We start from the raw sequence: 27,523 nt of genomic DNA, 5'->3' as shown, positions 1-27,523 counted from the left end.
ACTGCTACACTACTGTGCCACATCGACAGCTTGATGTGAGGAGGCCACATACAAAGGCAAATGAGATACAAGCTCAGGAATCACCATTTGGCTCTGACTGCAGCCATTACAGTGGAATGGCAGAATTTGCCCCCATGGGCAATTAAATGACCCTGATCCCAAACAATGCACAGAAAATTCTGGAGGCTCTCAGCAGGTCAGGCAGCATCTATGGAGAGGAATAAACAGACTAAGACCCTTCCTATTGGATGTAATGCTAGCTGCTGTCTCTCCATATCTTTGGTTGCGTAAGGACAATGACCAAAGACTACTGATGCAGTCAAAATCCAAGAGAGATCTCTTGCCTTGAGCAAGCTGTACAATCACAGGGATAAGGCAGCAGCTTGCACTGGCAGATGATGAGAAGAAATTAAGAGGCTGGAAGAATTCCACAGGTCAGCAATCTCCAGAGGTATCAATACAGAGTGGCCTTTCCAATTCATTGACTCATTAAAACTGGAAATGTGAGAATCTTTCAAATTGCAGAGATGAAGGGTCAGAGTATTGCAGCACAGAAACTGGGCTTTTGGTCCATCTAGTCCATGCCAAACTATTCTGCTTAGTCCCTTCGACCATGGCCTTCTACACCTCTCGTATCCATATACCATACCTATTCAAATTTTTCTTAAATGTTGCCATCTAACCTGCATCCACCACTTCCACTGGCAGCTCACCACCCTCTGAGTGAGGAAATTTCCCCTTAGGTTCCCTTTAATGTTTCACCTTTCACCCTTAATCTATGACCTCTAGTTTTAGTGTCACCCAACTTCAGTGGAAAAAGCTTGCTTGCATTTTCCCTATCTCTACCCCTAAATTTGTACAACTCTTATCAAATCTCCCCTCATTCTCCTGTGCTCCAGAGAAAATAAATCCTCATCTATTCAGCCATTCGCTTTAGGTCCTCAAATCCTGGCAGCATCCTTGTAAATTTGCTCTGTACTCTTTCAGTCTTAGTGGTATCTTTCCTGTAGATGGGAGATCAGAACTGCACACAATACTCCAAATTTGGAGGGTGGCAAGAACAAAGGGAATGTCTGTTATGGGGGCAGACCAAAATAATGTTGAATTTATCATATGCAGAAAGTGATTTGAATTACCCCAAAATAATAAATATTGGCAGGTTGAGATAAAAAAAACAAATTGAACGTCAAATATCCAGCAATGGGAGGCACTGAAGGCTAACCCAAACTCCATGGCTAATCAAAATATGGTCCCAATTAAGCAAGCTGTGAAACAGTTTTTCAATCAATTTGGGCCCAAACATGAGATATGATTGAATAATTAGACTACCACCAATGTCAAAGTGGAAATTTATTCAGCAATACAAAGTATAAAATGTTTATATCATTTCCAATTTAATTTCATTTACAAAATGGTATACCAATACATTCATATAGAGCGTAATGTTCTCAAAATTGTCTGAAATTGAAAACATTTTCCATAAATGTAACTAATTGCATCTTTGCATAATGAACAATTAACTAATGATTCAGGTGTTAACATTTATATTGATAGTACAGTTCATGCCCGTCTGCTGTATTTTTATCAAGAGTTTCTACTGATTTTTTTCCTCAAGAATTAGAGAAATCACTTTAGACAGATAAAATAACACAGACCATGATGGGTAAAAATACATTCAGTTGCCTCATGAAAGGCCATTTCAAATTTTCAACCTAAAATGCAATAAAATTAGATTTTGAAAAATGGCATGTTTAATTACAGTGACTGCCATCAATTTGTCAAAATACCTGAGAACCTCTGAAATACCACTTAATATTCTTCACCCACAATTTTCAAAGCATGAAACAAAGCTGCTGTGTTTGCTACCAACATTATAAATACAACACTTCACTTTCAGGTTAGGGAAGGAAGACAGAACTAGTCTTCAATATAAGACTTTTAAAACATTTACTTAATTAAATAATATTCATTTTTGGAAGACTCTAAAGCTGTTCACCTAGGAATTACAACAATGTACATTCAACAAATGCAGCTTTTTTTTTGGTTATAAAGAGAAACAGTTCTTGAGTTTTGTACAAAATCCCACCTGGAAAATGAACTCTTAAAAACTAATTTGGATCAGATTCATGAAAAATAAACTAGGTCACTGTATCTAATTCGATTCATTGCATTGATTTGATATAAAGTGGGGTCAACTTTTCAACAGCCAACTTGCATATATTTATTCACTAACAATTACAAAAATTGAAGCAATTTAGCTATTAGATAATCAAAGGGAACTAATTATACTGATTTCAAAATATACAAAAAAATAGCCATTTTGTTTTGGACTTGGGTATCGAACTTGGAGAAAGTGCCAAGTGGAAGCTTGCAGGGATACAACACGGAGTTCTGTAGATTCCATTACGTTAAAAATTGATCAATACCGAAATCATAATTGGATTAAACATTTAAAAACTCCAAATGCTGGAAATCAAAATAACAAGATTGTGACAACATTGAGCAGTGCATATCCATATAAATGTGGAAGTGATCTAGCATTTCAGATTGAAGCATTGGCTTTAGCTGTAAAATCAAAAGAAAAAAGTGTGCAGTATTAAAAAGTCTGATTATTACTCCTGCTTTCTTAATGTTTGTATATTAATTCACAGAGCTTGAAATTGAGAAATATTCTCTGGTTGCTCTTATGATTCATTTTTACTTTAAACGTTGACATTTTATTTTCCTCTCAGAAGGTTCAGCACCTTTGGAACTCTTCTTCAAATGGTGGTTGGAGAAGGGTCTTTGAATACTTTTAAAGCAGAATTAACTAAATAGTTGATTACTACTAATAGGTAGCTAACAAGGGAGTAAGTGTTTCTACATTAATTATTTGGAGAAAACAGGTTGATATATGCCACAAAGTGAGAAACAGGAACTTAAACTGCACTGAGGTTGGGATGTGCATATGTACAACATTATCAATTTAGGAAACACACCTTCACAATGCCAAATGCACTGTAGATTTGTGCTGATGCTCAGTCATTCCCACAACACTCACTTTTAGACCACTCTCATTTTGTTAAAAACACCTCTTTCCTTTCCGAGTTCGCGCATTAAACTCCAGTCCGTTATTGTTCCAAACAAAAACCTAATAAACTCCTCTTGGGCTTCCAGCCGGGTACAGGCATTGATTTTTTAAAAACCGACATTTTGATGATAATCTCCGCCATCTTCATCAGGTATCCCTGATAAAGATGGCGGAGTTTGTCATTGAAACGTTGGTTAGATTCCTGTACTAGGCTGGAAGCCTGAGAAGAGTTAATTTGTCATACACACTGGGAAAGCATTAGATCCTTTTGTTAAGCAAAAGACTATTTTCAATCTGAGCTATGCAAACTCCATTACAACCTGTGGCTCTTGCAAATTCTTAGATGGTAACCTAAGGTTAGAAATTGGAATTAAAATCTTTAGCTACTCTCCATAGATCTAACTGGGGGAAGGAATGGGCAGTTTCTGCTTCTTTAAAGTTCACAATAAGTTTAATATCAAAGTACATACACATCACCTTCCTGGGGAGATGCTAATTCTGATTGGCTAAATGTGAACCATGAATATTTCCAAGTGACAGCAAATTATTTTGTAATAATCAAAAGGGCATAAGTAAACCAAACTGAATTTTATCTTTGTAGGTGAGAGGAAGGCTGAAGTAGTCCACAAAGCTTTCTGTTTACATGTGATAGATAGTAACAATAAAAGGACAAAAAATGAACATCTATGCTATCTTGAATCCAGTACAAAACATGGGAATCATTTGGGAATATTGTCAAAGTCAACAGTAAGCTGCCCGGTTATCATATAAATAGCTGGAATCATAGAAGCATGAGAAAGTGAAGAGCTGTAGTTTATTCAGTAAGAAGCATCATTCAGCTTAACAATACAAGGGATCATTTGGCAGTATAACTGAATGGTGTCAGACAGGTCAACATAAATAAAGCCAAGACCAGCACAGTTAACTGCATATAATTATGTATCACTTTCTCAGTGATAATAGGAAGACAGATTTTGGGATTGGTAAGAAAATTTGTAAAAGTTAATCCCATTATGTCTGTTGGCATAAATTTGGTAATCTAGAGCAAGTTCAAATTCAGATAGACAGACTGATTTGACAAAGTAACCAGTGGTAGAGGACTGCCCAGAGTTGAAAAAACATAAAGCATTTCAGGTTGTGTACAAATGTATATGCACTATATGGTTCTACATACTCCTATATTCCCAAATCTGTACTGAGACTTCCATTTCAGTTATAAAGGGGAACAATATATATTTGCACTTTCAAAGTACAAAACTAAATTATAGATCTGAATCAGAGTATTGTTTAGCTCTCAAATTGAAGAGGAATAAAATTATTTCACATTCTAGTTTCAAAATATGACTACATGGCTCACATTCCACTTTACAGCCCTTTTCCCAAGACACAAGCTTTTGTGTAGAGGTGTTCCTTAACTGTGTGTGATATAATAACAAAATCAAAAATTTTATAGGCAGAGGCTGAAATGCAGAAAAGTGGTACAGTTGCACAAGTCAGGAAGGTGGACATACTCAACTGAAATCAGACTGGATTCAATCTTGTTGCTCTAATCTATTAGCAACAATGTAAATCAGTGTCTGTGAGCAATACTTGAATCAGTAGATAATAAGGATATATGCTTATGGATTTCACTAATTCTTGAAACAATACATTTATAATATCTGTGTAAAATTGTTTAATAAAACAATGCAACTAAAGTAGGCATGATTGGTAATGATCATCATCATATGTATTTTCTTGGGGGGAAAAAAACAAACAACAGATATTTCTTCAAAGCAAAAGATGTGTTTTATCATATTTTCTCTGTTCATTATTGTGTGTAGAAATATATTAAATATATCTTAAGTCATTAAAACAAAGAAGATACCACCATCAAATTCTTTCAATACATTCACACAAATAGGATTAGTTGATTACTCCTGCAGAAATGAATGGCTTTACAGATACCTCCATAATACCTCAAAAGTACCATATTACTCCCCAGAGCTAGGGTACCTTAAAACTTCATCCCATTTAATTTTGTCTGATTCACTTTCCTTTATATGATCAATTCACTCTCACCACCATTTGTCATTCTATATCCACATGTGCAATACATAACTTGTGAAGGTTATTTTGGTTACACTAATTCAGGACCTCCAAATAGGAGGATGATGGTGGCAGATACAAGAGACAAACATCATCTCTTAAGTTTCTCTCTAAAACATACATACCACTCTATCTCAGAAATGGATAGTCATTCCTTCATTGCTGCAGGAGCAAAATCCTAAAGATCCCTCCCAACGGTGATATTGTTTACCACTTGGATTACAGTCGATCAGTGTGGTATTTTCTAAGGGCAACAAGGGATGAGCAATAAAAGCAGCAGTCCTGGCAACACTCCAATCTCTAAAAAAATACGACGACTGCTCTGAGTAAATTTTAAAAAGTATCTAAGGTTGGAATTCAAAACCTGGTCCTTTACAGAAAATCCAGTCTAGTACAAATGGAACAATCATTCTAATATATTGAAAAGGAACCATGCTTGGTGTATAATAAGGGTATGTCAGAGGTTGAATAAAGACTCCAAACAAGCAATTAGTGTGAAGACACGATACTCAACAGGGAACTCATTTCCAGGATGAATCACTCATTACAGTTGCTTCAGATCTCTTGCTGGGTGGTTCATAAACAGCACAAGTTAATAGTCTGAGATCAATTTGCCTGGAGAGCAGACTTGCTGAAATAAGGCTTATTATATAATGCTCACTTGAGAGAAAAAGTTACAACACAGAAGTCTATCTCTGCCAAAGGAGGGCACATTAATGTCAAAATGTCAGGCAATACACTCCTTGAAAGTTAAATAACATAATGGATATTTTCAAATGGAGATCCTCACTGTGTAACTTTATGACAAATAGATTGTCTATTCAAAGAAATGGTAAACTCGAACTTCCCTTTTCCATTAGACCCTGGCTAAAAATCAAACTGCTATGGATTAGTTTGAAATCTATTGTGTAATAACATACTGAAAAGAAAGAAGAGTTTTATTTGTCACATGTACATCGAAACATTCAGGGAATGTTGTTTATGTGAACAACAAGCACAATCCAAGTGTTGCCACTCACCAACAAAGTGTGCCCACAGCTTACTAACCATAAACCTGTATGTGTTTGGAATGTGGGAGGAAACCCGTGGGGAATACGTAAAGATCTCCTTATAGACAGCAGTGGAAATTGAATCTAGATTGCTGGCATTGTAAAGCATTACACTAACGTAGCGATGGAGGCAGCACAAAGTACTCTTTATCTGAACCTGAACCAGGAATTAAGTCAAAACATTATAATGAATTTATGCATGATGAATTCTTCACCTTTTATATGCTGGCATAGTTTATTTCTATGAAAAGTACGTGCAATATAATGCATGACACATGCAATTTCCTTCTGTCCAGCTTCAACTGAGGATGTTAAATTGTAAATTGGAGATGTGATTTCAGACAGTGATTGGCCTGCAGTACAAATCAAATAAGGAATGACCTGAATTTATGGAGGGCTATTGTCCAGGTGCAGGTTGATGGGACTTTGCAGAATAACAGTTTGGCACAGACTAGATGGGCTTGTTTCGGTGTTGTACTTCTACATAACTTTATGAATTTAAAATCTCTGATACTAATGTCAACACTGAAAAAGCTAGGCTGAAGAAGTGGTACATGTGACACAGATGAGAGTGATCAGATGAAATACCATTCATAAATACACAATCTGCAATTACCACAGGCTTCACTTGTTGAAACGACCAGATAGACAAGATATCTATGGAACTCCCAGCAGGTTTGAAGAGATTTTAAGAATAATAAAAGTTAAAAAAAAGCATGTAATTATCACCCCAATTTTATAAATAATCTCCATGTTTATCGTGTAAGATTCCTATATACTGTAAAAAAAAACTTTAAAGTAAACTTTGTGAAACAACATTCATAAATGGTCAATAATGCTGCAAGTGGAATACTGCAAGTCCAATTCATTGGTTTATTAGCAAATGGCGGGGCAGTGCATGACCTCGGTCATAGCAAGAACTAGGCCTCAAGCCCCAGTGTCGCCTGTTTGCAGCCATCCAGTGGGAGTCATCAGAGCTGGGCACTCCACCAGAGTGCCGGGGGCGGTGTGGCACAGCATCCATGCTGGAGTTAGCACTGCTCCCCAGTGTTCTCTTGGCAGTAGACAAGCTATCTTGTGCTCGAATGCAGACTGCTATAATATTCATGGACTTAGGGACTTGGACTATTTTTTTGTGTGACTCTATTTTACTGTTATCTAATACATGCTTGCTATCCTATATGTGCCTTGTGCTAAGTATGACTGTCGGTACTGTGTTTTGCACCTTGCCCCCAGTGTAATCCTGTTTCGTTTGGCTGTATTCATGTATGGTTGAATGCCAATTAGGCTTGAATTTGAACTAATACATCAATAAATTAAAAATGCATTATTTACAAGCTACAGAAAAATCAAAATATTGCAGGAAATGTCAAAAATATTAGGGGTTGAGGAAGAAGTTGCATTACCTCACCCGACACACCCTTTCTTATCAAATAATCTAGAATATTTATTTTTAAAATCTACAATATAGGTTATATACTTTGTGTAATCATGGTTTTTCATAGACTCACAGATTTCAAGCCCAGTAAGGAAATTAAGTGGTGTTCTGTATGAACTGAATTTTCACTACTACAAAAATAATTTGCATTAATGAAACCTGAGGGTGACTGAGCAATGAAAATTCATTTACATTGTAAGAACCAGGCAATTAACTCCACCATGGACAGTCCCAAGTCCGGCTGAGAAAGGGTGAAGGTTGGGCACAGACCTAGCAACCCCATCCCATAAAAACTCAGAACTACAGAAACAGCAACAGAAGCTCCAAAGACCTCATTCCTGAGAGAAGAAGGATTTGACATCAAGAAGTTGAGCTATGTTTGGGGACAATTTGAATGACTGGCCAGAACAGAGGATTCCAACAAGCTGCTGTTAGTGGCCTTTTCCCCAGAAGGGGTGATGGGCTTAACAATAAGCAGTTGATCACAATTGTTTTTCCAATGGCTTAATGGCCTGTTTCCATACTGTAAAATCCACAAAATATTATGCAATGTTCATTTACAGCACAATTACTTAGATACCAAGGAAAATCACTGAGCAACATCACTGTTCCCTCTAAACACTGTCCATTTACAGAAAAATTACTCTGAGAACACAAGGAAAAACGTTGAACAAAATCACTGTTCCCTGTAAGCTTGTGGCCGCACAGTAACTGAAATACTCCTGCACACATAGTCTTTGTTGCCATGCAGCTGAAATTTTCTTTTACCAAAGTTTTCAGTCCGTGTAAAAATTTCCTGCTCTGAGCAATGGTTGGTATGCGCTGCTGTAAATAAAATTAGAGGGAACGCTGAGCAAAATACAGCTCATCAAATTTACATTTGCAGGAATGACATGAACTGAAACTCTTAAACGGGAAAATACCTCACTCTCTCCAATTTTTTGATCCAACATTGTTTTGTATTAATATCTTAATTACAGTTGCAATAAAAATAGAAAATGATAAATACTCCACCAGACTGGTAGCGCAATTATTGTTTCAAGATCAAAGATCTATCATTGAAGCATTAATTCCATGTATCTGCTATTAATTCAGTTATCTGCAATTCCCCACTCCCTTCATGAAAGTTCTAAAACTAGTTTAAACTGTTTACTCCAATTAAATCAGTTCATTTTTCAAGCATGCTTCAAACTGCTCCAATGGGCTATTCCACTGTTTACTAGGTTAGAAAATGAATAAACAAGCATCTTAGATCTAATAGAAAACAGAAGAGACATTATATAAGTGCATTGTCCGCTTAACTGTAAACTCTGGGTTATTGTTTATTGGTTTTGTTACATATTCCACTGGATATCTTCAAAGTACATCCAAACTGTAAAGCAGGAGATGATCTTCATGATGTATTGGCTGTAAGTACTTGGTCCAGAATCTCATCAACAACAGTACTTTCATAATTTATTTGCTCTAAATCCAGATCAGGTACAATATCAACCAGAAGCTGTGCAACACCAATCCGTAGAGCCCTGAGTTGTATACTGCAAGAAGGATAAAAAGAAAAGATCTATATTAACTACAACATCATTCAACATGGAGCAATGACAGAAGACTGCTGCAACATGGCTTTGGAGAGGCTACTGATGAAGGAATGCTCCTATCGACAAGACGCTATCTTAAAACTTTTTAGCTTTTCCAGATTAAATATTTAATTATTCTAATGTCACAAAATAGCAAAATCTACATTAATGTTGTTGTTTAAGCTTAGTTCTAATGGTACCAAACCAACAAATTCCCTGGTGATTATGATGGTATTATATGCTAGAGATATTGAGTTCAGATATTTGGAGACCACTATCAAAAATACAAATGTACAAAAATATTCAACTAAGGAACACAATATAATGAATATACTGGAGCTGCAGCCCAGCAAACATTAAGCACTTCATGATATGTTACTCAGTCAATCTCAAAGCCTCTGCAAGGTGATTTTTTAATTCATCAGCAATACTCAAGAGAAAACTTTTTTTTTAAACTTTTGTACCTTAACCTCCAAACATAAACTATTTCTGAAAACTCCTAAAATGTATCCAATATTATTTTATTATTGAGACATCTCAAGTAGAAATCTTCCTTTAAAATAGTTAAAATGTCTTGCTGTTTGCATCTCCATTTGAACCTCAAAAAAGGTTTAGTGTGACCAGCATATAGTAAGCTACAGAGTAGGAAAAATATTTTACATTGAGATTAACACCTTATACATAAACAACAGATAGAAAATAATAGCACTTCAGAGCAATGCATTACAAGAACAAGCCCTTTGGCCCATCTAATATACACTATCCCACAAGCTATACTGACACTCATTTTACTTTCCCCACATTCCCATAATATCCTTACAGGAATGTTTGCTAGTGCTACACAGGAGGGTTTACACTTGAGTTGCAGGGGGATGGGAACCAGAGTGTCAAAGCATATAATGCAGTTGTTGTGGGGGAAAGATGTTCTTCAACCTACATTCAAAGTCAAAAAATGAAAGGTCGACATGGTGGGACCAGTGTTCTAAGCTGCATATATTTCAATGCAAGGAGTTTTGTAGGAAAGGCAGTTGAGCATAGGATACAAACAGCATGTGAAATTGTAGCCAATAATAAACTCAGTTGCAGGAGGGGAAGGGCTGGCAGTTCAATGTTCCAGAGTTCCACAGTTTTGGAAGCGATAAAGCAGGAGAGGTGGTATTATTAGTCAGGGAAAATATCATGGTAGTGCTCAGACAGGACAGACTGGAGACTTCAACTAGTGAGGCTATACGGGTAGAACTGAGGAATAAAAAAGAAATGATCAGATTATGTGATTATATTATAGACCACCCAACAGTCCACTAGATTGAGAGGTGCAAATCTGCAGAGACTGCAGACTGTTGCAAGAAACACAAGATTGTGATAGAAAGGGATTTTAGCTTTCAACATATTGACTGGGAGTCCCATACTGTAAAAGGGCTAGATGGGATAGAGTCTGTCAAATGTGTTCAGGAAAGTTTCCTTAATCGGTACATATAGGTACCAAATTGAGAGTTTGATACTAGATCTCCTAGGGAATGAGATAGGGCAGGTGACAGAAGTTTGTGTACAGGAACACTTTACATCTAGTGATCATAATATCATTAGTTTAAAGCTAATTATGGAGAAGGTTAAATTGGGTTGAGATTCTAAAATAAAGGAAAGCTAATCATGATGATATCAGAAAGGATCTGGCAAGTGTGGATTGGGACAGGTTGTTTTCTGGTAAAGGTATACTTGGTAAGTGGAAGACCTGGAAAAGTAAAATTTTGAGAGTACAGAGTTTGTATGTTCCTTTCAGAATAAAAGCCAAGGATAACAGGTTTAGGGAGCCTTGATTTTCGAGAGATATTGAGGTCCTAGTTAAGAAAGCAGAGGTGCATTGCAGGTAGAAGGAAGGAGCAAATGAGGTCCTTGAAGCATGTAAGAAATAAAAGAGAACATTTAAGGGGGAAATCAGGATTATAAAAAGACATGAGGTTGCTCCAGCAGAGAAGATGAAGGAGAACCCCAAGGGCCTCTACAAACATATTGATAGCAAGGGACAAAATCAGGCCTCTGGAAGATCAGAGTAGTAATCTATGCATGGAGCCAAAACAGACGCGGGAAATCTTAAATTGATTTTTTGCATCTGTATTTAATTGGGAGGCGACACAGAGTCTACAGAGGTAAGGCAAAGCAGCAGCAAGGTCATGCATCGTATAGATCACAGAGGAGATGTTTGCTGTCTTGAGGAAAATTAAGTTGGAAAAATCCCCAGGGCCTGACAAGGTGTTCCCTTGGACCCTGTGGGGGCTAGTGCAGAAATAGTCCCTAGTAGAGATACTATTTATTTATTTAGTGACACATTGTGGAGTAGGCCCTTCCTGCTCTTTCATCCATGCCACTCCAGCAACCCTACAAACTCTACAAGAAAGTTGGGATTGATCCCAGCTCATTGGACGTGGCAGGCAGAAGTTTTACTTGTTGGAACCACTATGCCACTTAAACCTATGACTATTTTACATTTTGTGCTATTACACACAATGTGTAAATATGTTCAGAATTAGTGTGCATCCATTTTGCTTGCTCTTGCTAAGCTATACTTGCTCCTCAGCAGCCCCATCTTTGAATCCCTCAGATCACACTTCCCAATTTTAATTAACTATGTCATCTATATCTCAATACTTATACCAATCACACACTACATGAACAGTGAAAGCATATTTCTAATTTCTTTCTGATGCTATCTACAAACAAGATATCAAGGTCACTCTAATAAAGCATTTACCTTGATTCATTTGAAAAGTTGCTCTGTTGTGCTTCGGTGACTTGTTGCTTTAAACTTTCCACTTCTTTAGAAAGATCTGTACAGTTGAACTTCAATGCATCATTTTGTTTTTGGAGTTGGTCAGCCTTTGTAATGAACAGAAAAGAAACTAACTTTTGTAGAGATTATTTGTAAATGCCACAATATATTTTTATGGTTTATGGCCACAATTTACCAAACATACTTCTAAGCTTTTGCTTAACTGAGAAAAGCCCAGCATTTGAGACATTTTGATCAGGACAGTGTTTAGAAAATCAGAACTGATGTAACTCATTCAAATATATCACCTCAAATTAAAGAACAACATTCTAATACAAATGTCATCTTTCTTGAATTGTAACTGAACACTCAGTGTCAAGAGTCAATCTGTTTATCTGCTGAATTGAGCAAGGAGGGATGAGGAGTGGGAGAAGAGGCAGAAATAAACCCAGGATTAATAAAAGACAATCTTAGTTCAAGTAGCAAAGAGAAAGGTTACATGAATTGACATAACAAATTATGGCAGTGAATGACAAATCAAATATTGCAGTTAATTCTGAAGTAATTTAAGGAAGAATTTAATTTTAAAAAACACACAAAATCAACTGAAAGGTAATGGAATTTTAAAAATTAGATTGAATTTGTTTGTGATGTTAATATGGATACATGGGGAATTCAAACAGCATCACCGCAATGAAACTTAAAATTTGTAAATTTAGTTAATACACTTTTAGGTTAGTACAGAAAAACTACATGTAAAATGCTTCACATCAGATCATACACATTACAAAACTATTAATGGACAAATATACCAATTTACTAAAATATTTTTTCTCTTTTGGAGTTTTGACTTGAAAAATCACTGAAGTTTTAACTTAGCACAAACAAATAAAATATTGTATTTTTTTATTTCAATTACTTACTTTATCCTTTAATTGATCTCGTTCAGATGTGCAGGCATCTAACTGTTGTAATACATTGTCCAGCAGTTGAGCTTGCTTGTCATCATCCTCTTTAAGGGTTGAGGCAGTGCATTCTTGCTTGCGATCTTCCAATGCTTGGCACTGTTGTTTTAAACAATCCACTTCCTTCAATGCCAGTTCATATACGATTGTTTTATCATCGTTGCTCAATTCGTTGAAATCTTTCACACATTCATCAGTACTGTTCCCTACAATAAATTCACACTGTGTCCATTGGTCACAGAGCTCCTTTTTGACATGACAGCCAGACACTGCGAGTAACTTTTTTGACAAACTGTCTAGTTCTTTTTCTAACAATTCATTTTTTGCCCTCAAGCTGTCCCTCTGTTCTGTCATGGATTTCAGCAAATTTTGCTCCATTTGTATTGCTTCAGTGCTTTTAACAATACTTTCATAGGTATCCGTCGAGCACTGAAGCAATGTGTCATGGGGCTGCTGAATTTGTACTCTGCCTTGAGCAACATTATCAGACGCAGTTCCTTCTTCCTTGATGGAAACGTTTTGTTTCTCAGTTTGTGTACTTAAAGATGTCCGTTCTTTACTCCTTAGTGAAATATTATCACTGCAAGTATCCATGACAAAGCTTGTTGAATCGATACTCTCTCCTACCTCTTTCTTTATTTTAGACAAATCAAAATTTTCTTCAGGCCTTGGTGTACTTTCTTCTTCAAGAAGAATTAAGTCATCTTCAATATTTACCTCAGGAGCAGCACGCCCATTCAAAGAGATGCCAAGTGAATTTTCATCATTTAGTTTTGGGTTTTTTGAAGTTGAAGTTGCAACATCATAGTTAAGTTTTCGTTTAATGCTAAAAGAGAAATAAATATGACATTAAAGATTTTTAAAATGACAATTTATTGAGAATTTACCTGCTCTGGAGACTTATTTACATCCAAGACTAATTGTAATTTTTTAACTTTTTGCTTTATTACCTAAGTAGCACAGCCCCGTTTTGATGGGCTGCTAGAATTGTAAGTTATTTCACAGCCCAAGTAGTTGCACACCAAAGAAAACTAAAGCAAAAAAGTTGTTCATAAAGTGTATCTCTTCCCCAACAATTTGCATCTCTTCCATGTACAAGTGACTGAACTATCTGCCTATGTCACTGTTGGCCAGGAGTTCATGAACAACCACCCCATGGGTATTGAGCAATTGGTGACTTGGTAACATAAACAAATTAAACTTTACATGTTAAAAGGTGCAACTTCACAATATCAGAGCAAAACTCTAGGACGTGGGAGACCAAAGAAAGGAAACAAGTGAAACCTACTGCACCTTTCCATGGATTTAGTTGGTAGACTGTCCTACACAGTGAGAGCATGGGATCCAGAGTGAGCTAGTTCGAAGGATACATATTTAGGTTGGAAGGAGTCAGAAGGTGGTAGTGTTGGTTGCTTTTCAGATTGGAGGCCTGTAGCAATGGTGTGCCACAGAGTTCAGTGCTGGATTTTTTTGTTATTTGTTCTGTATATTAACAATTTGGGCAAGAACATAGGTGGCACAGTTTGTATAACACTGAAACTTGTGACATAGTAGACAATGAAGGTGGTTGTCTAGGGTTACAACAAGGGCCAGTCAACTGGAAACATAGACTAAGTAACAGCAGATGGAATTTAACTCAGACAAGTGTGAAGTGATGCATTTTGGGCAGTTAAATCAGGACAGGACTTACACATTGGGAAGCGTTGTAGACGAGGTCTAAAAGGGCATAGTTCCTTGAAAGTGGCAACAAAGGTAGACCAAGTAGTGAAGAAGGCATATAGCATGGTTGCTTCATTGAGTGGGCCACTGACAGCAAGAGTGGGATTGTCATTTTACAGCTGTCTAAGGCAATGCCAAGAGCACATCTGCAGTTCCTGTTGCCACATAATAGAAAGGATGTGATAAAGTGAGAAAGGGTACAGAAAACATTTATAGAAATGTTGTAGGAAATGGAGTGCTTGAGTTATGAGGATAGACTGTTGGGACTGCTTCCACTGGAGCAAAGGAAAATCATGAGGTATATACAAGATGAGTTCTGATACAGGTTTATAAGATTATGAAAGGCATAAATAGAGTAAGACAGACAGTATCTTTTCCCCAGGGTTTAAATATCTAATACTAGATGATATACATTTAAGGTGAGAAGGGGTAAATTCAAAAGAGATGTGAGGGCCAAGTTTGTTTGTTCTTTTTTAACAAAGTGGTGGGTGCCTGGAATGTGCTGCCTAAGGTGGTGGTAGAGACAGATATATTAGGGACTTTTAGGAGACATTTACTGGTACATAAATAGAAAGATATAGACATTGTGTACACATAAGGGATTAGTTTAGTTGGCCATTTTATTATGGATTTAATTGGTTCAGTACAACATTGTGGGCTGAAGGGCCTGTTCTATTTTCTATATAGAGAAGATGAATGGTTATAGTCTTTTGCCCAGAGTAGAGGAGTCCAAAGCTAGAGGTCACAGATTTAAGGCAAGAAGAATAAGTTTTAATAGGAAACAAAAGGCAAGCTTTTCCACATAAAAAGAGTGGTGGGTAAATGAAATGAGCTGTAAAAGGAAGTAGTAGAGGCTGGTACAATTGTAACATTTAAGACAGTTGGACAGGTTAATTCACAGGAAAAGTTTAGAAGGAGAGAAGGCAAACGTAGCCAAGTTCAGTTAGGTTAGGAAGACACCTTAGTTGGTATGAACAAGTTAGGCCAAAGGGGTTATTTCTGTGCTATATAAATAGTAAAGCCATTTAGTTTTTATTTTGGCCATCTTTTCTTCCTCATTCAAAACCAAAATGTGTGTTTTCTTTCTGCATCACCATTTTACTTTTTATTTTACTTCACCATTGCTTGCATTATTTCTCTCAGGGCCGTTATATTCTGTTTGTTGAGGTAGACAAGTTTCAAGTTTATTGTCATTCAACCATACACATGTATATAGCCAAACGAAACAATGTTCCTCTGCGGCCAAGCTGCAAAACGCACTACATACTGTAAAGTCACACACAGCACATATAATTACGACCCAGTACATACAGTCACAAAATAATATTAGCACAAGTTGCTGAGCGACATGACACGAAGTACGTGTTTATGTAAAACAGTATAGTTACTAGCAGCATTATAATAAAAATACAGTTGGTCCTAGTCCTCACCAAGGTCCCAAGATGTCCAGCTGATTTTACCATATCTTTATTAATTTTCATTTCCAGCAAAAAATATAACTAAAGTTTAAGAGTGAGGGAGAAAAGAAATCCAACAATCAAGGCTTACGGGCTTACATTCTGCACCATATATTGTATGTGAATTTTTATGGAAGACTAAAAATGAAAGAACTTGATGACTAAAACAGAGGAAAGTTACTTTGCAACTACATTAGCAGTGAAGAGAACATTTTAGTGCTGCTTGACCAGATGGGTGCCATCTCAACAATTATGAAACATCTGATTGTATGAAAGCTTTCAAAACATAACTAACCTTTGACCATCACTTGCTCTTTGTGAAGGTGACAGTGATTTGACGTCTACAATTTTAAAACTACTCGCAGGAGAGGTCAATATTGGAGGTGGGATACTTTGCAGACTTGAAGACATGTTCTGTGTCTTATTTCCATCAACCATCCACTTGGTGATACCCTGAATATTTGAAGTTACTTCAATAGATTGGGGGGATCCTTTTTGCTCTGATAATTGAATCTGAAAGTTGTAGAATAGGAAGATATACATTACATTACATTAATTGTAAGACTTTGAGAATATTATGAGCCAAGCATTTAGAACTGCTGCCTTAACAACTACTAATAAAGTCAAAATAAATTTATTATCAAAGTGCATATGCTACTATATAATACCTTGAGATGCACTTTCATTTTCTTGTAAGCATTTACAGGAAACTAAAGAAATACAATAGAATATATGAAAAAGATGCATATATAAGACTGACAAACAACTTCGTGCAAATGAAGATAAAATGTACAAATATAAAAGAAATATTGAAAACACGGGTTGTAGAGTTCTTGAAAGTGCCTTTAGCTTGTGGAATCAGTTCAGAATTGTGGTGACTGAAGTTACTCATACTGGTTCACAAGCCTGATGGTATAGGATAATAACTGTTCCTGATTGGTGATAGCATATCCTCCTTGCTGACGACCAACACTGGCACACCTCAGGGGTGTGTGCTTAGCCCACTGCTTCTCTCTCTATATACACACGACTGTGTGGCTAGGCATAGCTCAAATACCATCTATAAATTTGCTGATGAGACAACCATTGTTAGTAGAATCTCAGGTGGTGACAAGAGGGCGTACCAAGTGAGATATGCCAACTAGTGGAGTGGTGCCGCAGCAACAACCTGGCACTCAACATCAGTAAGACGAAAGAGCTGATTGTGGACTTAAGGAAAGGCAAGACGAAGGAACACATACCAGTCCTCACAGTGGGATCAGAAGTGGAGAGAGTGAGCAGCTTCAAGTTCCTGGGTGTCAAGATCTCTGAGGATCTAACCTGGTCCCAACACATCGATGTAGTTACAAAGAAGGCAAGACAGCGGCTATACTTTATTAGGAGTTTGAAGAGATTTAGCATGTCAACAAATACACTCAAAAACTTTGTACCGTGAAGAGTATTCTGACAGGCTGCATCACTGTGTGATATGGAGGGGCTACTGCACAGGACCGAAAGAAGCTGCAGAAGGTTGTAAATCTAGTCAGCTCCATCTTGGGTACTAGCCTACAAGGTGCCCAGGACATCTTCAGGGAGCGGTGTCTCAGAAAGACAGCATCCATTATTAAGGACCTCCAGCACCTAGTGCATGCCCTTTTCTCACTGTTACCATCAGGTAGGAGGTACAGAAGCCTGAAGGCACACACTCAGCAATTCAGGAACAGCTTCTTCCCCTCTGCTAACCAATTCCTAAATGGACATTGAATCTTTGGACACTATCTCACATTTTAAAAAATGCAGTATTTCTGTCTTTGGACATTTTTTAAAAGTCTATTCAACATACATAATTGATTTACTTGTTTATTATGGTTAATTTTTTTCTCTGCTAGATTATGTATCGCATTGAACTGCTGCTGCTAAGTTAACAAATTTCATGTCACATGCTGGCGATAATAAACCTGATTCTGATTAGTGTGGGACCTAAGGCTCCTGTACCTGATAATAGCGAGAAGAGAGAATGACCAAGATGATGGGGGCCCTTGTTGATGGATGCTGCTTTCTTGTGGTACAATTCAATGGTGGGGAGAACTTTTCCTGTGATGGACAGGGCAGTATCCATCATTTACTGTAGATTTTTGCATTTCTGGACATTGTTGTTTTCATACTAGCCATGATGCAACCAATTAGGATACTCTCCAATATACATCTATAAAAGTTTTAAGTAACATGCCAAATCTAAGCAAACTAAGAAAGTAGAAGTGCTGTTCTGCCTTCTTTTATTAAGCAGAAAATAAAGACTGGTTACTTTTATGTCAATCCAATAAAGTTTGAGGGAATTTAGTTTGTTAATGAAAACACATGAAAACTTCTACAAAAACCTAAAGTGGAGAGCATTTTGACTGGCTACATCGCTAGCTGGTATGGGTGGGGGGGCTCAGTCAGAAGATCAAAGTAAGTTGCAGAAACTTGTAAAATTACGCAGCTCCATCTTGGCTGCTAGCCTCCTCAGTATCCAAGACATCTTCAAGGAGCGGTGCCTTAGGAAGGCGAAATACATCATTAAGGATCCCCACCACCCAGGATAAGCTTTCTTCTCATTGTTACAGTCAGGGAAGAGGTACAGAAGCCTGAAGGAACACACTCAGTGATTCAGGAACAGCTTCTTCCCCTCTGTCATCCGATTTCTAAATGGACATTGAACCCATGAACATTACCTCACTACTATTTATTTCTGTTATTTTTGCACTACTTATTTTAATTTAACTATTTAATAGACATATTTATTTAATGTAATTCAGGTTTTCTTCCCCCCCCCCCTCTATATTTATTTATTATTTAGAAAGAAAACAAGATTAGCTACGTGTGAAATGGAAGAAATCTTGAAATTCAGCATCAGTCTGATAAGCAAGGCCAGGGAAACAGGATGCCACAATGTTAGAAACACACTATTCATTCCTTTGCACATGAAGGTTAACTGGTGAATACTGCAAGTCCATGGCATGAGTAAAGATTAGGAATGTAGTAACTTCATTGTTAATAAGGATGGAATATTACTACATAAAAATAGGTCAACAGACCCATAAAATTTGTAAAAATGTTTTCTCCACTTGCTATCTTCCATATTTCTACTTGCTTTCTTCAGCAGATTATGGGCTCAAGTACAACAGCGAAGACTTGAGCATATAAACCTGTAATGGCTAATCAATGCTGAGTTGATAATCTATACTGTGCAAGGTCTGAGCGTCGAGCTAGCAACTCGGCCTCAAAACAGGCAAAAACGTTAAAGAAATGGCAAGGTTCTGATCAATGCGCCACAAAGTGCAGAAATGGACAACAATAACACTGTGCAAGGTAGAGTCACTCAAGTAATTTATGATCCTGATCTGCTCTCTGCGTACAAAATTAATTTTATTTAAATTTGTGCCCAAATTTCATGGGACCAATATCCTGGCTGGGAGGTTTGCTAAGGGTATTGGGGAGAGTTTAAACTAGAATTGCTGGAGGGTGGGAAACAAACTATAGAGACGGAGGAAGGGGCGACTGGCTCACAAACAGAGAAAGCTTGAAGACTATGTGACAGGGAAGATGGGCAGGTGATAGAGAAGGGATGCATTCAGACCAATGGTTTGAGATGTGTCTATTTTAATGCAAAGAGTATTATGAACAAAGAGCAGATGAGCTTAAGAGCGTGGATCAGTACCTGGAGCTATGATGCTGTGGCCATTACAGAGATTTGGACGACTCAGGGGCAGGAATGGTTACTTAGATGCCAGGCTTTGGATGTTTTAGAAAGAACAGGGAGGGAGGCAAAAGAGGTGGGGGCATGGCACTGTTGATCAGAGATAGTGTCACAGCTGCAGAAAAGGAGGAAGTCATGGAGGGATTGTCTACGGATTCTCTGTGGGTGGAAGTTAGGAACAGGAAGGGGTCAATAACTCCACTGGGTGTTTTTTTATAGACCACCCATTAGTAACAGGGACATCAAGGAGCAGATAGGGAGACAGATTCTGGAAAGGTGTAATAACAACAGGGTTGTCATGGTGGGAGATTTTAATTTCCCAAATATTGGTTGGCATCTCTCTACAGTAAGGGGTTTAAATAGGGTGGAGTTTGTTAGGTGTGTTCAGGAAGGTTTCCTGACACAATATGTAGATAAGCCTACCAGAGGAGAGGCTGTATTTGATCTGATATTGGGAAATGAACCTGGTCAGTTGTCAGAACTCTCAGTGGGAGAACATTTTGGAGATAGTGATCATAATTCTATCTCTTTTACCATAGCATTGGACAGGGATAGGAACAGACAAGCTAGGAAAGCATTTAATTGGAGTAAGGGGAAATATGAGGCTATCAGGCAGGAACTTGGAAGCATAAATTGGGAACAGATGTTCTCAGGGAAATGTATGGCAGAAATGTGGCAAATGTTCAGGGGATATTTGCGTGGAGTTCTACACAGGTACGTCCAATGAAACCGGGTACAGGAACCAGGCTGTTGTAAATCCAGACAAGAAGAAAAGCTTATGAAAAGTTCAAAAAAACTAGGTAATGATAGAGATCTAGAGGATTTTAAGGCTAGCAGAAAGGAGCTTAAGAATAAAATTAGGAGAGCCAGAAGGGGCCACACCTTTGTCTGTAATCTCTGCTGTTCTCTTTGAAGGGCATTAGCTTCCCGATTGTATTTCTGTATGATTTTCTGTATGTTTGACTGCAAATTAAAAAAAAACATGTCAATTGACTATATATTTTTATTTTGATTAAACATCTAGTTATTGTAGCTTCTTCTCATTCATTGTGCCCATGAAGTTTCCTTATGGGGTACCTGGTTCCACAAGGATCACTTCCCCAAAATCTCAGCAAGAATATCATCAATGATACATTAAACAAACAATCACCCCAAAATTTAAAAAAAAATGAGCTTTGATCAAAAAGCAGTAACTTGTGCTTTTAGGACTTCTTAGTAGCATCTAAATAACCTTTCCACCAAGCTGTCATTTTTATCAGTACACTTCACTCCAAATGGTCCAAAGTACTTGGGGAAAAAAACCTAAAATTTGAGCAAGAAAAAGGCACTAAAACAATAGTTTCAAGAATCATTCTGCTGGAAGCTAGCTCTATCCAGATCAAGTTACATGAAGCAAGTCTATGCAAGATTTCACAAATCAGGTCCACTTGTAATTCTTATTACCACTTACACTCAGTAGTCACTTTATTATGCACACCAGCTTGTTAATGCAAATATCTACTGAGCCAATCAGCAATTCAATGCAGACATGGTCAAAAGGTTCAGTTGTTTTTCAGACCAAACATAAGAATGGGGAAGAAATGTGATTTTACTGACTTTGACTGTGAACGATTGTTGATACCAGACAGGGTGATTTGAGCGTCTCAGAAACGGCTGATCTCCTGGGGTTTTCATGCACAACAGTCTCTGGAGTTTACAGAGAATGGTGTGAAAAACAAAAACACACACAGTGAGTGGCAATTCTGTGGGTGAAAACACCTTGTTGATGAGGAAGGTCAGAGAAGATTTGTCAGAGTGGTTCAAGCTGACAGGAAGGTACCGATAACTCAAATAACCTCACGTTACAACAGCGACATGCAGAAGAGCATCTCTGAATGCACAATACATCGAAGCTTGAAGTTGATGGGCTATAGCAGAGGACCATAAACATAAAGAAGTAAACTCAGTGGCCACTTTATTAGATACAGGAGGTACCTAATAAAGTAGACACTGAGTGTATAATTCTTAGGGCTAGAATACGCAAAAGCCAGGTAACATCTTCCCACCGAAGGAATAAAAGGTATAATCAATTTGCAAGACATCCAAAATAACTTTTGCCTTTATTAAATGGGTGCATTGAGTGGAGAAAATTAAAAGTAGAAAAATTCAGATACTTTGAAGTTACATTAGCTACTTCACATTCATCTTTAACAGCCATTTGCACAAATTTAGATTAAAAGTTGGTAAGTTTTACATACAATAAGTTATCTGACCTGGTTGTTTTGATCCTGCTGAAACTTTCTACAGTTTTTCTTTTCTCTGGAAGACACACAAATAAGTTACAAATTTTTAAATTGCCTGCAAACCATATCTTATGTAGAGTATTAGCAGAAATTTTGTTATTTCTTGTCAACTCTCAACAAAACAGGTAGCATTATTAACTTGGTTTCATTTGAAATATTCTGTGTATTTTAATAGGAAAAATAATAATAGCAAGTAAAATTGGCATTTTTCTATTTCAATTTGAGACAGCATTCAATTATGAGACAGCAAGCCCAGATTCAATTATGTTGTTTATAAGGAGTTTATACATTCTCCCCGTGACTGCGTGGGTTTCCTCCTATACTCCAAACACATATAGGGCAGTAGGTTAATTGGGTGGCACAGGCTCATTGTCCCAGAAGAGCCTGTTACCGTGCTACGTCTCTAAATCAAATTAAAAAATGTCTTCTCTTTCTATTTTTAAAGTGCAGTATTAACCAAAATGGTTCACGTGATATCTGTTCCTTGTTACCTTAAGTGGCCATTCTTCCTGTCTCTGCCTCAATAATCAGTTTCTCAGGGTTAATCTCCGAAGCTTGTACTCTTGGAATACATGCAGGAGAGTAGCTTGGACAATTATAAACTGAAAGCGAGCAACTGGGTTGAGAGGATGCTCTGGTCAGCATGGACCAGTTGGGCTGAAGGGCCTGTTTCTATGCAGTACAAGGATATGAAAGCTTGAGAGGCAGGAGAATATCATGGTGGTTACCTCAAATTGGAAAATTCAATGTTCATACACAAGTAGAATATGAGATGTCATTCTTCTAAATTGTGTCTGGCGAGGACTTCCGGTAAGATGGCGATTGTTTAGCTGCTCCGAACTTTTGTCCCGTTACTGTCGCTATCTTTGCACTAAATGTCTCCATGTTTTAAACCTTAGGAATTTTTTCGGTATCTCTTACTTGCCTGTGAACATATCTAACTTACAATGTCAAGAAAGAGTTTTAAATCCGGGAGAAAGGAAGCTACAGCTCTCTCAGACGAGACTCTGGCTGCGCTCGGAAAGCTCCGAGACGAAATTTTAAAGGAATTTAAAACCGCTTTCTAACAGTTGGAAGACAAACTGGATCGGATCAACGATAAAGTGGACAAACATGCCGAACACCTATCTCGCATCAATTCGACTTCTGAAGATTTAGAAAGTCGTGTTTGATACTTAGATAGATAGATAGATAGATACTTTATTCATCCCCATGGGGAAATTCAACTTTTTTTCCAATGTCCCATACACTTGTTGTAGCAAAACTAATTACATACAATACTTAACTCAGTAAAAAAAAATATGATATGCATCTAAATCACCGTCTCAAAAAGCATTAATAATAGCTTTTAAAAAGTTCTTAAGTCCTGGCGGTAGAATTGTACAGCCTAATGGCATTGGGGAGTATTGACCTCTTCATCCTGTCTGAGGAGCATTGCATCGATAGTAACCTGTCACTGAAACTGCTTCTCTGTCTCTGGATGGTGCTATGTTGAAGATGTTCAGAGTTATCCATAATTGACCGTAGCCTACTCAGCGCCCTTCGCTCAGCTACCGATGTTAAACTCTCCAGTACTTTGCCCACGACAGAGCCCGCCTTCCTTACCAGCTTATTAAGACGTGAGGTGTCCCTCTTCTTAATGCTTCCTCCCCAACACGCCACCACAAAGAAGAGGGCGCTCTCCACAACTGACCTATAGAACATCTTCAGCATCTCACTACAGACATTGAATGACGCCAACCTTCTTAGGAAGTACATTCGACTCTGTGCCTTCCTGCACAAGGCATCTGTGTTGGCAGTCCAGTCAAGCTTCTCGTCTAACTGTACTCCCAGATACTTGTAGATACTTGGAGACTCTCTGTTCCAGCTTAGAGGAAAAATGTAACAAACTCTTTTCCAAAATGGTGGATCTCGAAAATCGCAGCAGACGCTGCAATCTTAGAATTCTTGGATTGCCAGAGGCCACCGAACAGGGATCGACTGTGAAGTTTTTTGCCAAATTTCTCTGTGAGATATTCGGGAAAGATTTGCTTCCAAACCCGCCTGAGCACGAACGGGCACACAGAGTTTACGTTCCCCCCGGAATTCTGGGCTCCCGCCCGTGACCAGTAATCTTGTGCTTCCATCGATACCAGGTAAAACACAGTCTGATTGTAGAGGCACGTCACAGGGGTTCTTTTCCTTTCCAGGACACAACCATTTGCTTTGTGGAAGATTTTGCACCCCAGACCTTAAAGATGCGCGCTGAGTTTAAAGGTGCAATGAAAGTGCTTTTTGATCGTGGTTTTAAACCCTCTCTTCACAATCCTGCCGATCTACGAATCAAGCTTAATACTAGAAAATACAAGTGGTTCAAATCAGTGAAGGAAGCTGAAGCATTTGTGGCAAGTCTTCCGGCTATCCAGTCATCTTCGGAATCCGATCGGACCTCCTAAAATGGTGGGTAAGTACTCCTCGTAGTAAAATTACTTTTTCTGGACTCAGACTTTACTTGAATCACTCAGACATTATTCATTGAAACTCTAAGGGCTGTTGACAATCTCTCCCTGGATTTGGTGTGTGTGTAATCTATTTTTATTCTTGTATAACTTTATCTACAGAGTTCTACAACTGACTCTAACTTCTTTTGGAGGTTCGAAGTCTTTAGTGAAGGCCTCCCTGTTTGTTGGTTCACAGTTTAATTGCTGATTTATTTTTCCTTTTTTTTAAATATTTATTTATTTATTTGTTTGTTTGTTTGTTTGTTTGTTTGTTCTTTTCTTCGCCCCTTTTTTCTAATCTCTGAATTTTTTTCTCTCCTCTCTGTAAATGGTTGATAAATACTCGTCTTGAATCTATAACTTTCCTCTTCCTCTCTTTTTTTTAAACCTTTTTTTTCCCTTTCTCTTACTTTATTTTTCTATAATTTTTCGCAGGTAGGTTAGTTTTGGTTTTCTTCCGATTTTCTCTGTATTAAGTTTTATATTTCTGCAGAAGGTGTTCTAATCTGTAGTTATGTTTTCTAGTGCATAAACTAGTTACTATTTGCTATAGTATTTATACGGAACTGCTGTTAATGACACAGATCTGGAAGTTGTATTTGGGTTAATTTTTTTGGTAGAGCTAGCTACTTGTTTCGGTAGCCATCTAGTTTTGGGTTGTGTGGATGGGGTGGGTTTTCCAGTTCCAACATCACTCACTGTATTTATTGTTTCTCTTTATTGCTCAGGACATGTATATGTTTTGATTTTACGAATCTATGTTTACATCTCTGCTCCCAGACTGCTATTGTACTGCTTGACTTTTTATATGCCTGCTGCCTTTTATGCATTAGTAATTGATAATGGCTAGTGCACTTAAATTCCACCAGAGTGTTCCTCATACAGGCCGATCTCTCTGCTCAATGTTGATGTAAAGATCTTAGCTAAAGTTTTGGCTCATAGATTAGAAACCGTTATTCCCTCCATTATCTCTGATGACCAAACAGGCTTTATTAAAAACCGTCTCCCTTTTTTTAACATTCAGCATTTATTTAATATCTTATACTCAGCTCCAACTGGGATTCCTGAATGTGTTATTTCCCTCGATGCGGAGAAAGCATTTGATCGTATAGAGTGGAACTACCTTTTTGCAGTCTTAGAAAAATTTGACCTCGGCCAAAATTTCATCTCTTGGATCCAATTGCTGTACCTGTGTCCTACTGCTTCTGTTCTAACTAATTTTCAGAAATCCCAAGTATTTAATCTCAAACGTGGCACCCGTCAGGGATGCCCCTTAAGTCCCTTTCTCTTTGATTTGGCTATAGAACCTCTGGCGATAGCATTTCGAAACTGTCCTGAATTGACCGGGATTTGGAGAGGGGGTGTTGAGCATAAAGTTTCTCTCTATGCTGTTGACTTATTACTCTTTCTCTCAAATCCGTCTACATCCTTACCTCTAATGTTTTCACTTCTTGACCAGTTTAGCCAGATCTCTGGCTATAAACTTAACTTACATAAGAGTGAACTTTTCCCAATTACCGTAGATTCCGTACTACAGAGCGCACCTGATTAAAAGACGCAGGCTCTAATTTTAGAAAGAAAATCAATTTTATACTTGTACAAGCCGCACCGGATTTTAAGCCGCAGGTGTCCCACGTTGTAATATGAGATATTTACACAGAAAGATATTACACGTGAGGATTTTTTAACTTTTAATTAAATCCGTATGGTAACATAAACAAATACATATTGCAAATGCTTTTTTTCGAACCGTGCCTGTAACACGGCTACTTTTAAATATACATACGTATCGGTAACACACAAATTACGTTGCGTATACTTTTTTACTGAACAGTGCACGAACAACACTCCAATATCTCCTAACGACTGGTAAAAAAATATATATACTGCAGCCTACCAGGAAAAGTTATTGATCGCCTTTAACTTAAAAGCAGCGTTCTCGCGCGGGTCTAATGCGCTCCCCCCCCCACCTTTCCGTTTATCGCAAACCGGTATTTCCCACAAGACGCGGTGAAACCAGATGTGACGTCATAGGATGTAGTACAGAAAACAAATAGTTAAAACACTTCTAACTTTAACTAGAAAATACTAACAAATGAATTACTAAGCGAAAATATTATAAACTAAATAACTGCCATAAAGGCAGCACAATGCTTTTCTTCGAGTGTTTTCCATGTTGATGAGGGTGAGTACAAATGACTGATTTACAATAATTTAACTGTGAAAGTGCGCTTGATTTATCGTACAATTTCATTGGACCTCTGTGAACTACTCATCAATTTTATTGGTCTACTGTTACGAGGCAAAATGTTTTTGGCGGCATGAAAAAAAACCATGCATTAGCCGCACCGTAGTAAAAGCCGCAGTGTTCAAAGCTGTTCAAAGCGTGGGAAAAAAGTAGCGGCTTATAATCCGGCATCTACGGTAATAAAGAAACACAAATACTAACATTTCATGATCTCCCTTTTAAAGTAGTCCATAATCAATTTACTTATCTTGGAATTACAGTCACAAGGAAGTTTAAAGATCTCTTTCGTGAAAACTTTGCCAATCTTTCATATGCCATAAAACAGAGTCTGGTACAATGGTCACCTCTATCTATGTCTTTGGTAGGTCGTAGTAATGTTGTTAAAATGTATGTTCGCCCCAAATTTTTATACTTATTTCAATCTATCCCAATTTTTATTCCTAAATTTTTTTTGATTCCTTAGACTCTATTATTTTGTCATATCTGTGGCAGAATAAGCGCTCGAGAATTAATAAAATCCATCTCCAAAAATCTAAAAAAGAGGGTGGCATGGCTTTACCTGATTTTCGTTTATATTATTGGGCAGCTAATATACATTGTGCTACCTTTTGGTCTTTCTTCCACGGCCAACCCAACTGCCCTAACTGGGTGGCAATGGAGTTGAGCTC

General features: G+C 37.6%; 1 protein-coding gene across 3 annotated transcripts in view; it reads right to left on the bottom strand.

Annotated features, from left to right (window-relative positions):
• Positions 1-1,337: 1,337 nt before the first annotated feature.
• Positions 1,338-27,523, bottom strand: part of LOC140727509 (MORC family CW-type zinc finger protein 3-like) — a 99,553-nt gene continuing 73,367 nt past the window's right edge. For 2 of the 3 annotated variants that reach the window (XM_073044897.1, XM_073044899.1), the window contains 6 exons: positions 22,098-22,143; positions 20,728-20,808; positions 16,423-16,640; positions 12,910-13,777; positions 11,969-12,093; positions 1,338-9,180 (listed from right to left, as the gene is read on the bottom strand). In XM_073044897.1, the coding sequence (XP_072900998.1) occupies positions 9,039-9,180; positions 11,969-12,093; positions 12,910-13,777; positions 16,423-16,640; positions 20,728-20,808; positions 22,098-22,143 (1,480 nt within the window). In that variant the 3' untranslated portion in view covers positions 1,338-9,038. The remainder of the gene's footprint in view (positions 9,181-11,968; positions 12,094-12,909; positions 13,778-16,422; positions 16,641-20,727; positions 20,809-22,097; positions 22,144-27,523) is intronic. The other variant, XM_073044898.1, reaches the window with a different exon arrangement.

This window comes from Hemitrygon akajei, chromosome 5 (genome assembly GCF_048418815.1).
Source record: "Hemitrygon akajei chromosome 5, sHemAka1.3, whole genome shotgun sequence".
Taxonomy (NCBI): domain Eukaryota; kingdom Metazoa; phylum Chordata; class Chondrichthyes; order Myliobatiformes; family Dasyatidae; genus Hemitrygon; species Hemitrygon akajei.
The sequence above is the reverse complement of the archived record's forward strand: the minus strand, read 5'-3'. Positions and strand labels throughout refer to the sequence as shown.